At 52.5% G+C, this 17,495-nt stretch overlaps 1 protein-coding gene across 1 annotated transcript; it reads left to right on the forward strand.

Moving 5' to 3' along the window:
- The first annotated feature begins 2,883 nt into the window (after positions 1-2,883).
- On the forward strand, positions 2,884-4,757 carry HOXA13 (homeobox A13). The gene is made up of 2 exons (XM_059073807.2): positions 2,884-3,799; positions 4,513-4,757. Exons 1-2 carry the CDS (start codon positions 2,884-2,886, stop codon positions 4,755-4,757), a joined length of 1,161 nt encoding a protein of 386 aa, XP_058929790.1.
- Positions 4,758-17,495: the final 12,738 nt, after the last annotated feature.

Here is a 17,495-nt window from a genome sequence, read left to right on the forward strand (position 1 = left end):
ACAAGAAGCGAACAGGCAGGCTGCCTCCCTCTAAGTAATCACATCTCGAGGGTTTTTAAAATTTGATAGAGAGATATTCGGAACTAAGAAAATATCGCAATAACTTGATCAAGAAAGATCCACCACAAAGCTCAATAAATAATTCAGGCCTGAAGCCCTTCCTTTGTGGGGTTACCAAGTTTAGGAAGCAAAGCTTAATTCGAGATGCAATCCAAAGCCTTCCCCCCAGTGCCGCCCCTCCCAGACAAACCTTCTTGGGGCTCCTCAGCAGACAAGATGAAATCTTGTCTCACCATTTTTGGTGAGGAGGGACCTAGCTGGCTCTGGCAGTCTGTGGAGCTGGGGCCCTTCCTCTGCATGCAGGGCTCGGTCTCCGGTGAAGTGGGGAGAGTGAGGGAGGAATGTGGAGCTGGCCTTGGCCGCGGTGTGCACCGGGAGGCAGCTGCGCCATGGCCAGAGGTGAGCTGGCACAGGCGCTGGCTGGTGGGGGCTCCCCGAGCTGTGTTTTCGTTTTTCCGGGTCTGGCTGGAAAACAGAAGAGGAACGAAGCCTGGGCCAAGAGCAGGGCGGAGGCAGAGAAGAAGAGTCTGTAAACACCGCCCCAAAAACTCCACAAAGGCAGAAAAAATTGCTGGGTAACCAAACAGAGCCAGAAACAGGAGGAATTCTAAAGGAAAAGGGAATCAAGAGTGAGGGGAAATGGGCAGTGGGCCTTTAGGAGCTGCCTGGGTCTCCAGGCTTGCCTGGCAGTTCTCAAGATGGCTAGACTGCAACTTTCAACTTGACCTTGGCCTCCAGCCGTGTCTGACCTGTATGTAAAACAGCCCTTAAGTCCTCAGGAACTGGGGCCTCAAACCCTACCCTGTCTCTTTGTCATCATGAGTTTTACAATGCCACTTGGAGGAAGGAAGGGGGGTGAACGGGCCGGAAAGTAACACAAAAATCAGGTCCCTACAGAGGCTGGTTCTTTAGTCTGCAAATGGCCAGTCAGGGAGGAGGTAAACTGGGGGCAAATCAATATTTACCCGGAGCTACTAAAAAGGCAGGAGGGAAAGGGCACACTGGGTATGTGTATGACGGGGGGCGGGGGGACGGTCATGGAAGGTTTTCTTGGGCAACACTTACATTGGTTCAGGCAAACCTGGAATTAGGGCGGATAAAAGCCAGAGCCCAGCCTCGTTGGTCCGGACACTTTGGGAAGACAAGGAACCTTAGAGAGCAGACCAGGGCGGGGGTAAGGGGTGGGGATATTCGTAGTGCCCTGATCTGAGGGCTGAGTCTGCAAGCTGAGACAGGAGACAGGTCCAAGCCTGGCTGCTCACCAGTCTACCCGGGATGGAAGGGAGTCCAGCACTCTTCCAAACTCTGATGCTCTGGTGGAATGCACTCAGGTTCACTTTGAATACATGTTCCCTTTCTGGAAATCTGACCAGCTCACAGCATCCACAATCGGAGGTGAAATTATGTGACTCAAAAGCGACAGGACCCCCAGAATCCCTCTCCAAAATATGGCAGCTGCTTGCCTCTTCCAGCACCAACACCCCACTGTGCTCTCAGGAAAGGGTCGCATTTCCCAGGCACAGAGGGAAAAAAAGCTTCTCGAGCTGGTTCATGGCCAGAGGAGGACCGGGCACCCGCTGCAGGCTGGAGACAGTGCTCTCCCCAGTCCTACTTGGCAGAGGGAGGTGTGAAAGGGACCCCAAAGAGTCCCTTTCTCCTGTCCCAAAACGGAGTGCAATAGAGAGTGCCCAGGTGTCTGGAGAGTCAGCTCCGGCCCAGGCTCTGTGAAGCCTCATTAAAGCCCCAGAAGGGGGGCTCGAGTCCCAGCTCAGCACCCAGCTGGGGCCTGTTCCTCTTAACCTCCTTCCAAGACAGGCTAGCCTGGCTGGAGATGTGGGAGCACTAAATAACGGTGCACAAAGATCGCTCTCTCCATCTCAAAGTCTCTGGAGGAGGAAGAGTTGTTACTGGGACAAAGTGAGGAACAGTCAGTATATAAAAGCATGAGTGTGTGATCAGAGTACACTTGGCTGTGTGTGTGCGTGTGTCCGTGTGGGTGTGATGGGTCGTTCTGAGAATATGGGCCTAAATGCGAGTGTAGGAGATTGCCCACCAACACTGTGGACAGAGAAGGGGAGAAAGCTTCTATATGTAGTCCAAGTTTTCCAGTGGGATGTCCTGGGACCCATAAACCAGGCGCATCCACAGACGCCCCGCCACGGTTCCCCCGGAAGGAGAGTCAAATCGCGACGCTGTCGAAGCCGAAAGCGCAAGTGTCCGTGCTGGTGTCTCGCTGCAGAAAGAGGCGCGGATACCTGGAAAGAAAACAGCGCCAGAGACCCCAAGAAACACCCAGCCTGGTCTACGCCTCGCTACTTTACCGTCCCCAGCCGTCCGCAGATTTACCTGACCTGTTCCCACCGCCTCAGGTCGCAACCCCACATCTCGCCCCATCTCCTCCCCGCCTTACGCTGCTCCGAGCCCCACTGAGAGAGGGGAAGGGAAGGGGAGCTGCGAGGAGGTCGCTCTTCCCTCCCGGTCCCGCCCGCCCTGTCCTCCGCCCCTACCCTTCCGCATCCCCCGCCTCTCCCCTGGGTGAATGGTGCGCGGCCGCGCGGCGGGCGCTGGCGCTGGGGACCTCGCGGGCGGCGGCAGGGACGGCGGGCGTACAGAGCAGAACCGGGGTTGGAGCCGCCCGCTTTGCATACGCCATGGGCGGAGCGGGAAGGGGGGGGCCCGGGCCAATGGGCGGCCGCCTGGCGCGACCCCGCGGGGCGCGATCCGCCCCCCTCGCTCTGGCCCCGGCCCCGCGCCGCGCGCTCTTCACTTCTTGGGGGCTTTTTAAAACAGCGCCACTGGGGTCTTCTCCATGCGGCTCGTGCTATGACAGCCTCCGTGCTCCTCCACCCCCGCTGGATCGAGCCCACCGTCATGTTTCTCTACGACAACGGCGGCGGCCTGGTGGCCGACGAGCTCAACAAGAACATGGAAGGGGCGGCGGCGGCGGCGGCGGCGGCAGCGGCGGCTGCGGCCGGGGCCGGGGGCGGGGGCTTCCCCCACCCGGCGGCTGCGGCCGCGGGGGGCAACTTCTCGGTGGCGGCGGCGGCCGCGGCGGCCGCGGCGGCCGCAGCCAACCAGTGCCGCAACCTGATGGCGCACCCGGCGCCCCTGGCGCCCGGCGCCGCAGCCGCCTACAGCAGCGCGCCCGGGGAGGCGCCCCCGTCGGCCGCCGCCGCCGCTGCCGCCGCCGCCGCAGCTGCAGCTGCGGCGGCGGCGGCGTCGTCCTCGGGAGGACCGGGCCCCGCGGGCCCAGCGGGCGCCGAGGCCGCCAAGCAGTGCAGTCCCTGCTCGGCGGCGGCGCAGAGCTCGTCGGGGCCCGCAGCGCTGCCCTACGGCTATTTCGGCAGTGGCTACTACCCTTGCGCCCGCATGGGCCCGCACCCCAACGCCATCAAGTCGTGCGCGCAGCCCGCCTCGGCCGCCGCCGCCGCCTTCGCGGACAAGTACATGGACACCGCCGGCCCCGCGGCCGAGGAGTTCAGCTCCCGCGCTAAGGAGTTCGCCTTCTACCACCAGGGCTACGCGCCCGGACCTTACCACCACCATCAGCCCGTGCCTGGCTACCTGGATATGCCGGTGGTGCCGGGCCTCGGGGGCCCTGGAGAGTCGCGCCACGAGCCCCTGGGTCTTCCCATGGAAAGCTACCAGCCATGGGCGCTGCCCAACGGCTGGAACGGCCAAATGTACTGCCCCAAAGAGCAGGCGCAGCCTCCCCACCTCTGGAAGTCCACTCTGCCCGGTAAATGGCGCCCCTTTCTCAGTCCCGGTCCTCCGGTTCTGCTCCAGCTTCTCCTCCGCTCGCTCCTGGGTCACCCTCGTGCCCCTCTGCTCTCTCCCTGGCCTGTCCTAGTGGTGCTGCACCCCTGGGAGCCCGATCCCGGCTGGCCTGAGCTGACCGCACTGCCCTTGAGTTGGGCTGGTCCTGGCTCTCCCTGGGTGAGGGATAGCTGAGAAGAAGCTTGTGGGGACCCTAGCTGGCTTCCTTCTCCCTCTGCGCCCCGCCCTCGCCAGCCCTTGACATCGACTTAAGTAAGGATGGGAAATTGACCTGGAAACGGTTCACCAAATTGCCCGTATTCGTTCTCTCAAAAATCCTTCAGTGTAGAAACATCAAGTGTTGGGGCTTTGGGGATACAGCGAGGAATCAGGGCATAGAAGTGTTGTCCCCTGAGCCTGGGGCTAACGTTTGGGCCAGGAGATCAAGCAAAGCCCGCTGCTGTGTGGGCAGAGTGGCCTGGGCTGGGGTGGTCATTGGATCCCTGGGCGATTTCATTTCATTGCAGAACTAACCACCCTCCCCACTGGCACTCCAGATTTTGGCAGAAAGGCTGGATTGTACAGCATGGCAAAGGGCAGCCGGGCACTGCAAGGCGGTGTCTCAAATAGAGCTGTTGCCTGTGTCCTGGCCTGGATCTGACCCTTCTGTAACTTGCCTTCTTCCCTATTTTCCAGATGTGGTCTCTCATCCCTCAGACGCCAGCTCCTACAGGAGGGGGAGAAAGAAGCGCGTCCCTTACACCAAGGTGCAATTAAAAGAACTCGAACGGGAATACGCTACAAACAAATTCATTACCAAGGACAAACGGAGGCGGATATCAGCCACCACAAATCTCTCCGAGCGGCAGGTTACAATCTGGTTCCAGAACAGGAGGGTCAAAGAGAAAAAAGTTATCAACAAACTGAAGACCACTAGTTAATGGATTAAAAGTGGAGCTAGAGGGCAACTTGAAGAAATGCTTCAGAACTCGTTGCTTTGTCCAGATAATGATTATAATTCTAATAATAATTGAAGAATGGGAAAGAGAAAGAGAGATACTGGCATTTTGCTTTCCTAAGGGGGATCTTTTTCTCCTGTGGAATCTACAACTCATTTAAAACTTTACTCTAAGAAATGGTAAAGACTGCCAGTTCTCCCGCCAACCCCACCAGACCGTTAAATGACAAACTCTAGAGTCAAACATCAACCCCGAAATACGCAATTTCAGATAAGTTACACATTTCCTGAAATCTTGTAAGTATTTATGTGACCGTTATATTTTAGGACACTATGTTATATGATAATAATCCGAAAGTTGGTTACAAATGCAAGAGGCTGTTGCAAACATATGCTTGTCCTTGGGTCACCATCACCATCCCCTTTGCATGTTAAGTGACTGCTCAGGTAAATCTTAGTGAAAGTCCTACCATTGTTGTATATTCTGCAAAACATGTCATGTATAGATTTAGAAAGGAAAGGAGAAGAAGGTACTGAAATAATGATCTTGGACTATTTACTATGAAGGGACAAAGGGAGAGAAAGCTCTTCCGAGGATCATTTGTCTTGGTAGTAAATACAACCAGCTGAGTGAGCCTTTGAGGCTACAGGGGAACCCCAGATTGGGAATGTCCTTCTGATAATAATTTTTACTTGCTAATGACAAGATTTTTTGTGGCATTTCGACAGTATTTTCCACCCCAACCAATATAATCTACTTTTCAAAGGGTTTGATAGCTTTAAAAAATATTTAAAGCATCAGATAATTCACAGAATTCACTTTGTGTCAGATCTCCTGAGAGGTCCTACCCTAACATGGTGGCCTTTGGTTTGAACACAATTAATTTTTCATTTAAATTGATATTTCCCAATACTTACTAAACATATTGCTGGAGAAATAATTTTCCTTTTTTATTTTTTAGAAAACTCAGAATGGAAATCCATTCCCCTGAGACAGTTAGATGTTTACTTTCTATATTTTGATCTATTAAGGGATTAGTATTTTTTCCTTGTTTGTTGTGTTATGAGACTGCATTAGAAAGTTTAGGGATTCATCTTCACAGCACATCTTTAATCAAGCAGTTATTTCAACCAGCACATTTATTTTGTTCATATTCACTATAAAATGCTATCTTGTAAATAAAGACATTCAGCACACTGTGAAAATGTATTTGTGCACCTGCTTTTCAAATATTTCTACTAAAAATAATAGTAAAAAACCCCCAACTTAGACCTGTAGATAGTTGATATAGTGGTATTAATTATGTTAATAAAATAGTCACTGCCATTAAAATCTGAAGGAAATACTCGTTATTTTCCTATGCTAAACATGCACTGTACAGAAGGAAAAGGAGCAGGTTTGTCCTATACAAACCAAGGACCATTCTTTTCTATTATTATTCAGTTTTGTTTTGTTTTGTTTTTTGGCTACAAATTTTTCAAGCAAAAGGAGAAATCCCTCACAACTAAAATCCTAAAAATTTAGATAAGTGCTTCAAGAAGGTTAAAGTGTCAGGTATTCTAAAAGGGAGAGAAAAGAAAGGAGGAAGAGATAATATAAATTCCCAGACTCCCTGTGGAAAATGAAAACCAGTTGTTTAGTATCAGCAATGCCCAGGCTGTCGTATTTTAAAGTCTGCTGTTGGGTCTGCATGTGTCTGAGAGGGCAGGTTTTGATATTTGTTGAAATGACAGGACTAGGAAAGGCCTTAAACCTTGACCTTGATGAAAAAAGACAATTTGTGACCTTGACTTTTGACAGCTCATGAATTGGCCTCGGCTGGATTAGTAGATCAAGGGCGCCACCTCGCGTTGACAAGCTTCCTTGTAATTCTTCAGCTTCAAGGGAATCAAAAGGTCTTACCTCCTTGACTCCTTGTTTTAGAGATTTAGTACTCATTTCTTTGGCTCCAGATGGAGCAAATTTGAATATATGTAACTTATATATGTGCCTGTATATATGTGAATATATATCATATGTGTATACATGTATACGTTTGCATATCAGTGCTTGTGTGTGCTTGTATATGTATTTGTAGAATCTGTACAGATATCGTATCATTAATTACTGATGACCCAGGATGATATAATTTAAGGTGATTTCAAGGTTCAGGTACAAAATGTACCTTACATTGATGAAGTTTTGCTCCTTTTCTTTAATGGCCAAGTTTGATTTGTATTCACAGTGGCTTGCTCTACGTCATATTTCTGCAGATCTGCTTTTAAGCTGTATGTTTTTGTTACAGTCTAAGAGGTGTTCTTAAATAACCACTCTTTCTTGGCCCTCACCCTCCAAGGTGGTCTACCATCCTAATTAGAGCTATAGGGGAATCTATACGGTAAATAAAAAGTTTCAGATGCCTTTCTAACTCTAGGGCTCTAGAGTTACATTTCAGAAATTCAAAGAAAGTCACCTCTTAAGAGGTCAGTATAGAGAGCTTAAAGATCTCATATCTACAAAATGACCATAATATGGATGCAGAAGGAGAGTTATCCTGGATAGCTCAGAGTTGAGTGCTGTGCCTGGGTGGTGTGCAATCTTATACTGATGTTTTCTAAGCTGCCATTTGATTTATGGAAGAAATATATACATTTAATATTAACAACCACCATCAAAACTATACTGGTAATAACAATCATATCTACTACGTATTGACCCCAAACAACACATCAGATGTGTTTAGAGTCATAACTAATACATATGTATGTTTATATGTTTAATATAAACATAAGGTGATGTGTTTTGTCAGAAACATGCTACGCATATATGTATTGAAATGTTGGTGGAACCAGGATCCTTAGGGTGCAGAATTTCAAGATGAGGTTAATTTTATCTTTATGTTAGAGGAAAGTACTTGTGAACTGAGTAAACTTATTCATCATTTTATGGAAAATAATATTGGTTGGTTACAAACCTGGCTGACGGAAACCTCTCCAACCTGAAGACTTAGAGCTCCTTTATTGATGGAGAATTATAGAAAGAATCTCTAAAGCTGTCTCAAAAACAGCATGGTCTTGAAATGTACGCATGGAATGGTCTTGTGAAGTGCAATCAAATTTTGCTGCCCTGAGGATTTTCACTCCACTTGTGGGAGCAAATGAAAATGATGCTTCAGATCAACCTCCCCACATCTTGTTCCACAGCACTCCGTTTCTAAATGAGCTGCCATCAAGCCAAAATAAAAACTTTCTCCCAAAGTGTTTAAAGTGGTGGAAAATCCCCTCAAAGCTGGATCAAACTGTGTGTTTACGAACAGCTCCAAAGGGGACTCTTCTGTTGATGGGGGATATTTTTCTTTAGATGTAAGAAATATTCTGAGCTCCAGGCCTAGGAAGGAGGCCAACAGCAGCTCTACAGCCGGAATACCACCCCTTTCACAAGCCATCGCCACTGCAGGAACTCTGGGTAAAGTAGTAGTTTTCTTTTTTTTTCTCCCTTCAGCTTTTGAAACTAATGACAAGATATTTCAGAGCTTTTTTCTCCCTGTTCTGAAACAGATGTTGATAATGTTGATCTTAACCTCTTACTTAAAATTCCCATGGATCTACCAGATAACCTGAAGTAAGCATGGATTATGATGGCTCCCCAATACCCAAATAGCAATTCATCTGAACCTTTAGAAAACAGACATCCAGGAGGATGCCAGCCACTATGTAGGAATAATAACACCAAACACTGGGATAGTGTTGTTGAATAGCTGATTCAAGTATTTTTTTTTCTAAAAGGGACACACTTTCAGAATAAGAAATGGTAATATGGAAACAACTAGACACCGTTTACATCTGTTAAATTAGCAATGATTTTTAATCCTGTAATGGCCTGTCATGTGACCATTTTTAAAAATTGTAAATATGGGACTTAAAAAATCTACTTTTTCCATCTGCTCTTAATACTGTCAAATTTATTGAGGTATTTTAAGTGGTTGATTGTAAAACGCCACTTTGCATTTCACAACTATTTATGCCTGATACAGAGCTTAAGCCATCCATTTAAGTTGGTTTTTTTTTTTTTGAAAACAGAAAACAACTTTTTAAAGAAAGGGGGAGAAAATTATTCTTTTAAAAAATTCAACCTAATTGAGATATTTTCTTAAAATTCACGAGGCAGCGAAATTCAGCTGAGGATGACATATGTGTGCGGGTAGCTAATGACACATTTCACCGTATGATAAATACGTGTGCGGATTACACCCTGCTGAGTGTGTTTGGAGGGTTTGGTGAAGATGCGGCTACTCGCTTTCTCTCTGCGAATTCCCGAGTTTCTTTCGGAGGGGAGACGGAGCCTGCCCGGGACTGCTAAGCTCCAGACCCAGGGGGTTCAGAGGCGCCCTTCCGGATTTGCGAACCTCTATGGAGGAGACGCTAGGGGCTTGCTGATTTATGCGCATTCCTTTAAAGTTGATCGAATGCGTGTCAGCAGCCCAAGACCTGGAGAAACAGAGAAATGTGCAGCGAGTTGCTCACCTCCCATTTTTCATAAGCAAAGATGTAACGTTATCCAAGAGGCCTGGGTAGATTTATGCCTCAGTTTTAGGACACGCACACAATAATTAAGTTTTCACCCGCCAGGCCGCCGGGTCAATAACAGCCGGCTTCATTCTTTATGAAAATACCCCCTTTCTGATCGGCTGCTTCAATCCTAGCGCATCTGCCTACCGCCGACGAATGCCTGAAAGGTGTTTGCTATTTTTAATTTGATTTTCAAGGGAAGAAAAAAGACGCTGTCACAGAAAAGTCCTCCGTGGAAGCAGCCAAGGCCTCGCCACAGTTGATTTCATTTCTGCCTGGCTCCGCCGTCGCGCCGCCGAAGAGCTGGATCCACCCGGCAGCAAAACGCAGCAATCTTCACAACGGGGCCTCGGAGATGCGCGAGCCTTGGCGGGCGGTCGCGCAGCGGCGCGGGGCCTCCCCCAGGTGCAGGGACGGGGACGCGCGGGAGGAGTACCGCCGCGGACCTGGGGAGAGACCCGATGCCGCGCCCCTCGGGGGCCGAGGAGGCTCGAAGTCCTCCGCGCGTCGGTAGGAACTCTCTCCTCAAAATGGAGGCTCAAAGCCTTAGAGAGCCGGCCTCGCTCGGACGGCTTGTGGGCCGGAGGGGGCGTGCAGCAGGACATTAGGCAGGGGTCAAGGCCCCGACGCCCTAGACCCGCGCCGGGCGGACTCCGGAGGGCCGGCCACCGCGCCGCGCCTCTTCCCCGCAGCTGCAGGCTGACGTCACCGCCGCCCGCGCGGGCCTTCGCGGGTCTCTCTAGGCGTTATTTGATGAGGACAAGCCGAGTCAAACGAATGTTTTGTGCGGGTGCCCCTTCTCCGCCCCGCCCCTCCCTCCCTCCCCATGAGAATAATCGGGTGTTTAATCTCTCCCGGTCTTAATTCTTGGCAGCGTGGAAGGTGGTTTGCAACGGGAAATAAAACTTGACAGGAGCATTTTCTCTAAAAGGGGTTCTGAAACGGGCTGAAAAGAAACCGTGTTGTTCTCTACCAAATACTTCCGCTTTCTGAGCCCCGGCCTGACGGGTGGGGTGAGATCCGAGGGAGCAGAAAGCGAACGGGGCACGCACGGCCACGTTGCAGACCCGTGCGGCCGCATCCGGGCGCCCCGCGCAGTCCTGGGTCTCCGCCCGGGCCGGAAAGCAGATTCGGCCTCGCTTCATCCCGCGCCTCGGCCACGCTAGGCTCGCCTGTAGGCCCGGCGCCGCCCGCAGCCCGAGGCCAGGACCCGGCGCACGAGAAGTTGGCACAGACGGGGCCCGGCTGGCACCCAGAGTAGTACCCTGGCCCTGGCTGGGGGCGGCTGGGGTTAAGTGAAAAAAGAGGGCGCGGTGGGGGGCGGGGGGGACTTAGATCGCTGGGCTTAAGCTCTGAGGCTTTTGGCCCAGGGGAGTTAGGGACAAGAGCTCGCAAAGGCGACGGTGAGACCACTGCTGGGAGCTTTGTTCCGGCTGCGGGTCTGCGGACACTGCACAAAATGGAGGGGGGAATGGGGGTGAGCGGCATGCGTTGTCCGGGCTGCTATTGGGTGGGAGAAGTTGGAAAGAGCAGAACCCCCCCTCCCGGCAGTTCAGAGAGCGCCCTCCTCTCGCGCCGTAAAGGTCAAGTCCTCCGCGCCCTGGCTGTCTCCATGGTCAGGGCCGGTCGCCGCGGGAAGGCGCAGGACACACAACTGGCCGGCTGCAAGCTGGGTCTGATACCCTAGGATCGTGGACTGGAGGCAGTTCTTTCTTGGTTAGCAACTCCTTCGCCCCCAGGCCCCCAGCCGTATTGAAGAGAAGCTCCTGCAGCCAGGGGTGGCCCAGGCTATGTCCCCGTCGAGTCCTGGAAGAGCTGAGCCCGCGCAAAGAAGCCTAGCCGGGGTGAGAGGCAACGCCTTCAAGCTCAGGAGAGTGGACGCGGCTGGATCCCAGTCGTGAGCTCCGGTAGAAACAAGGGACCTGGCAGGGGCATCCGGGCCAGCTGGGCATGGAATAGACTAGGAAAGCAAGGAACCTGCTGGGAGCCTCTATTGAGGTCCCTGAGTCCAGGTCCGCTTCCTCAGTGCATGGCAGGCCTTTGGTGAGAACTTTGATGCTCTTCTTCTCTGCCTAAAATAAGGGCCAAGAAGTGAGGTGCATTCTGCCAAAGGTAAAAATCCCTGACTCCCAGACCCCAAGAACCCCCTCACTGTGCTGTGGAGGGGTGGGGGCCCCTTACCTCTGCCCATAGCCTGCTTGCAGCAGGTCACCGCATCAGGCCTGGTGGTCAGTCGCTTAAACCTGCTCTGCTGCCGAGCTTATTGCGCCAGGTGAATCAAAGAGGCCCTGCAAACGATTTCATCTTTTTTTAAAAAACAGAATACAGGAAAGCTGGGCTTTATCCCTAGGGCTGCATGGGTGGAGTCTTGAGGGACAGTAGGTAGAAGGATTGTCCGTGGTCAGGTACCATCACAGAACTGCCTATCAGGGCACATAGGGGAGACTCCTAGGGCAGGGTTTGACTAGGCAGGAGCTCGCTCTTCTCCAGCCTGGAGTGTGAGCCATGGATCAAAGCTGAGTAGAACCGGAGGAGCCTGGGGAACTGCCCTAGGTGGCAGCTGAAGCTTGGGGTATGGGAGCTTCCTGTTAGCCACAGCCGTGCGGACCAAGACCCTGAGGACCAGAAATGGCCTTCTGGTTGGGCTGCCATCTTTTGTCCTCTTTCTTACAGATACACTTGGCTGGGGCAACCCAAGCCGTTTGGGCCGAAGTTGCGGGGTGAATGGAAGGCAGACACTGGGAACCAGGGCTTTGCCCTTCAACCCCCACCCCCATCTGCTCCCACTCGGTAGGGGAAAAAAATCTTTAATGAGTCCATAACAATAAAAATAAAAATAGTTCTTCTCAAAGGAAGTGACCCTCTTTCTCCCATCACTTTGGGACACACGAAACTAAATAATAACCAGATTGCTTGGGTGTCTGAGACCCTCTGCTAAACCCTATGCCCCACCCCTCAGTGGCCAGTGGAAGGATGTGGACTTCTTCAGATCTTTAGGGACCTTGGAGATTGAACCTGTGAGTCAGATAAGAACCAACCATAAGGTCAAGTTCAAGGCATCCCCTCCTCCCATCCCCTGCTTTAGGGAAGGGAGGAGGAGCTTGTGGGTGGGACAGGTGCCTCCCCAAGCCAAGGAGATAAATTAACCCCTGCCTCCACCTAGTAGTGATAGAAGGGGGTCTCCTGATATTTCCTTGAAGCCTCAGTGCCTCCTCTAGACCGTACCTGGAAATGTGATTAGTTGGCCATGATCTGCCAATAGACCATTTCCTAAGAACAAATCCTAGGAGATCTCCTGGGCTTCCCAGAGAACCCATCTCCCAGGCTTACCATGGAGGACAGATGTACCTCCAGGATATCTCCCACTTGGAAAGAGAAAGCCCCCAAATGGCGGCCTGGCCTCCAGCCCCGTGAAGGGCTTGATAGCCATTTCCACCCTGGGTCCTCCAGCTGGCTCTTGCACCTGTGTGCAGTATCATCACAGGGGTTGAAATGGACTTTTGTATCGCTTTCTAGAAACAGGTGTAGCATTTAGGGACAGAGGAAGGTAGGGGCTCAGACCAGCAAGAAAAAGCAAAAAATTTGGTGCCCTATGTGATCCACAGATAAACAACTGTTGATCTTTGGGAGTGAATTTTGGTTTGTCAGGTGGGCCTTACCCCTCCCAGGCTGGCTGCCATCCAAGGTTGCCAGGCCTACAAAAGCAGGAGCTGAGTCCTAAGAAGAGAAGGAGGGAGTGTTGATCAGAGAGGGAGGGAGAGAAAAGGAACCTGGAATGGAGTATCCAGAAGAAGGAAGTGAGAGGTCCAGTTCAGACCCCTGGTGGAGGCCTGAATTGGGGGAGAGTCAGGAACTTAACCAGCCTCCTTTCTCTGTGCTTTCCGAACTGAGTGCCCTCCAGTGGCACCTCAGTTCTTGCTCCGCTTAGGGGAGGTATCGGAAGAGGCGGGAGGCTGCAGAAGGGGAGACCCAGCTGGAAAGAGGCAGGAGACCGGCAAGCAGGAGCCGCAGGGAGATGGAGACGGATAGGGCTAGGGAGGAAACAGAGTGAGGGGACAGCCTGATGTTGGCACTCACACTAAGGGTTATGCACTGAGCAGTCGCAGGGCTGCAAGTGGCATGGGGACTTCAGGTTCTCAGATTCCGGGACAATGAGCGGCTGCCAGAGGCCAAGCCAGCCCCAAAGAGAGAAGAGGGCAGCCTAGCATCATGGCCAGTTGGGGTTGGGAACCCCGGAGTGTGGAGGAACTCCCTGCCCCCCAGCTCTATCCTCCCTCAGAGTGAGCGGGTGTTAGGCTGCCTATCAAGTGATGGTCCTTTCTGCTCACATCCCTGAATGACTCTGCTGGAAACTCCCCCAGCACGACAACACCGGTGCACACTAACCGTGCCCAGGCTACCCAGCCGGGGCACTGCCAGCAGGCACCCTCCGGCTGTTGCCCAGAACCCTCGGCTGCAAGAAGAAGGGGAGGCGGCAGTGCTGGGCAGAGGCATCTGGACACACTTTATTCCCATATCCCGCCTGGGAAGGCGCGTGGAGTGCACGGCTCCCGAATCCCCGCCACGGAGCACTCAGCCCGCCCGCCAAGGAGGGTACGGGAGGTGTTGCAGAATCCCCCAACCCCCCACTTTTAGGGCCAAATCAAATGAAGTTTGGAAAGGCTTGGTCTGCTTTGCTGAGCAAATCGCCTCGTTAGCCGTTTCCGCCTGACAAGGCTGGCTCCGGCGCCAGCCTTCTCCTCTCCGGGTGGCCATCTCCAAATGCTGCGCGGGGAGCAACGGGCCGGCCCTGCGAGGGCTGCCTGAACCCTGAAGTTTGGAAAAACAAGAAGAGATTGAAATGGCTCCCTCCCTTCTCCGCAGACACGCACGCACCGTCAAGCCGCCGCCACTTCCTGCCTTTGTTTTTCTTCCTCCAAAACATTTTTGGCCTCTTGCATTAGCTGCCGTGGGGCTCCGGGTTGACGATAAAAGGAAATACACACTGAAGACTGTTTTCTGGAGATGGCCTCACACTGTGGAGCTCCTGAGAAAGAACAACTCATGGGAAACCAGTCTCTGGGGCCAATGTCACAGCCATGCCCGTCTTGCACTCTTCAAAAACTGCAACTCGCACTTGGCCTTCCAGGGCAGCCTTAGCCACCCCCCTCCGTCGGGTGTTCTCTTGAGCCGGGTGGGCTCAGCTTGGCTGTTGGGCCTCCTGAAAAGCGGAAGAGTCAATTAAGCTCAGAGCAAAGTCAAAACCAAGGACCCGAAGCTCTGCCTCCCCTGCCTCCCCAAGATTTGGTCTGATCCTCAGAGCTGCACCTACCTCCGAATAGCCCCCGCAAAAAACATTCACACCGCCAGTATATTCCAGGCAAGAGGGGCAGAAGCAGGCAAAGCTGGGAACAGTGCGCAGCACTGAGGATCAGAGCATCCCCCTCCCGTCCCTGCCGGGGGAACTAAAAGCATTCGCCGCTCCAGGCGTTTTCCCTCTGGCATCAAGAGCCTTAATCCTCATCCATCTTCACAGCAACGCCTCCACTCACCCCCTTCCAGGCTGCAAGACCCTCCCGGCACCCCGCTTTGGTTCAGCCGAATTGCCCTTCCAGCCCCCCCTAGAGCGCCTTCCCCTGCCCCAGCCTTTCCTCGGGAATTCGCCTTTGTCTCCTGCAGACACCCATGGGATCCAGACTGAGCAGCACCCTCTCGGCTTGGCTCTCAAGAACATGGGAGGCACTAGTTCTACGGAACGGCACATATCCCTATACCAACCTTTCTGTGGTGACCCCCCCTCTCCCTGACACCAAGGGGAAAACAGATCTAATGGGGAGAGGGGCTGCGTGCAGCTAGGGTAGGTAGCCTGGCTTCCCCCGCTGGCGGGCCACTGCAGCTGGTCTGCTCAGGCACAAGCTGAAGTTGACTGCCAACGCTGCTATAAAACCCCAGGTCTGTCTAGAACAGTTTTTGGTTCTCCTAGACGCCCCCGGGTTCAATTATAGTCTTAAAAGCCCTAATACAAGTGCAAGAATTTGTTTGCCTTCACCCAGGGGCAGGGCAAGCCCCGCAATGGTGGCGCCTTTGTTATGGCAAAGTCACTGAAACCCCTCAAGCATTCCTTTTGTTCGAGGGTCGGGGTGGCGGGGACTGGGTGGGCTGCTGGGAGACAGTTTGAGAGAGCCAAAATCAGCCAGGGAATGACTTAAATACTGCTGTTCGAAAACCTCTCCTTCTCCCTTTTATATTCAGTCTTCAAGAAAGAGATGCTGTGGAGAAATAAATATTTTGCCTTGTTGGTCGCCGCTGGAAATGGAAGTTTTTTCGCTGCAGGGCAATCCTGTAACTGAGATTCCCAGCTTTAGGAGGTCTCAAGCTGCCTTTCCCTCCCACCAGACCTTTTCACTCACACCGATACTGCCCTCTGCACAAGCCACAGTGGCCAAATATGTCAAGCTGGAGATGCACAAATAATTTCAAGTTCAGCTCTCAGGGATTCAAGGGGCATGGAAGTTCTTGCAGCAAATCCTGAATAAAGCATTCATTAAACCAATGTGTCGGAGTAGTTTGATTTGTGATACGCAACCCCTGTAGAGGAGGGGGGCGGGTAGGAGCCACATAAACATAAATGCTAATAAATTAGTGTACTCCACTACAGAGTAATTACTCGATATTATTGATATTTACAGCGAGTATTCAAATGCAATGGTGGGCCATCATTTAGAGAAAATACATAATGAGAATATTTCTTTTCCAGTGCAATACACGATTAGATTTTGTTATTGTGTCAGTTACAGTTAGCTCAGCAATAAATAAATAAATCGATGTTGACACTTAAATACCAAAGATCTTAGAGGTTATACTCTAAATCTCCCCAAGATATATAAATACCTTCGGCTATTTCCTGGATGGGGAAAGGGAAAAGGTTATTCTTTTTCATTTTTCAACTTTCCTTCAGCGACATCCAGTTCCTTCCAAGAAGATAGGTGTGGGGAGGCCTCAGAGCTGGACCCCTCCCAGCGCCTGGCCCCGCCTGGCTACTCTATGCCCTGCTCTTCTGCTTCTCCCAAACATTGTTCATTCACTCCTGCAGGATGGCAAGCATTTTTCACCATCTCATTTCTTTTTCTTTCCTCTTCCCAAGAAAGCTAGACTCATACTAGCTGCTATGGCCTCTGTCTCTCTCTTTAGCTCAAACGTAGCCTTTTCAAAGTGTTCTTTTCACCCAAGGTGCTGGGAGGTTCAGAAAGACGTCTCTTTTCTTTGGCATTGTGTCCCTTCTGTGGGATGAGTAGCCAGAAAGGCGCCGAGCCTTCTGAGTTTCTGCCCTGCACATCCCTGGCTCTCAAGCTTTGCAGAGGAAAGGTGGCGTGTTACCCCTTTCTCAGTCACGGCTCCCTGGCCCTCGCCCCCTGCTCACTGACCCCACTCTCCCTACAGCTCTGGAGCTCAGCTGTGGGCTCCCGGAAGGTGCAGCATACCCAGGAGAAGTCTCCTTGGATGTCAGCGCCTCTAAAGCAGCCCAAGGCTCGCCTCAATTCCATGGTTCCCCGAGTCCTCAGCTCCAGAAGACCCGGCAGGGGGGCGGGCGGACCAGTGCGTAGCGGCGCAGCTCCCACGCCCCTGGCTCTGCGGTGTCACTCCGAACCCCGGCAGACAGCGAGGAGGAGCGGGTTCCTCCAAGGGCAGGACGTGGGATGAGGAGGCCGGCAGGGAGAAAGAAAGGGAGGTGGATCCCGGGTGAGACGAAGGGCTTTCCGGGACCTGCGGATCACTGACAAACCGCGGGGGAAGCCGCCCAGGTTGTTGGCGGTTTAGGGACGGAAGGCACTAAAGCGCTTCGGAAGTGACCATGAATGCGAGCGTGTAATCAAGTCACCGTGCAAATCGGGCGAGCCACGAGGCAGGCACATCCACGGCTGCAAACCCTGGCCCGAAGGGGGTCCGGCCAAAGTCGAAGGGAGAGGTGGTTCCCAAAGCAAGCCTGTGGGAGGGGGACAGCGAAGAAGGAGGTGCAAACGCGAGCCTCCAGGCGAATAGATTCCAAGACCACGCACGGGCCACGCAGCGACGAGCTCCCACCCGGTCACCCCCAGCCTGTGGCTTCCCTCACCCGGGGAGTGGTGGGTGGCAGGAGTTGAGCTCTCTCACCGCCCTCGGCGCACTCGAGGGCCAGGACCGTGCAGCTGAGCAC

Source organism: Kogia breviceps, chromosome 9 (genome assembly GCF_026419965.1).
Source record: "Kogia breviceps isolate mKogBre1 chromosome 9, mKogBre1 haplotype 1, whole genome shotgun sequence".
NCBI classification, from domain to species: Eukaryota; Metazoa; Chordata; class Mammalia; order Artiodactyla; family Physeteridae; genus Kogia; species Kogia breviceps.

Coding starts and splice junctions, on each gene's coding strand:
- HOXA13 (XM_059073807.2), top strand. CDS start 2,884: ATGACAGCCTCCGTGCTCCTCCACCCCCGCTGGATCGAGCCCACCGTC. Junction 3,800..4,512: donor CTGGAAGTCCACTCTGCCCG/GTAAATGGCGCC, acceptor CCTATTTTCCAG/ATGTGGTCTCTCATCCCTCA.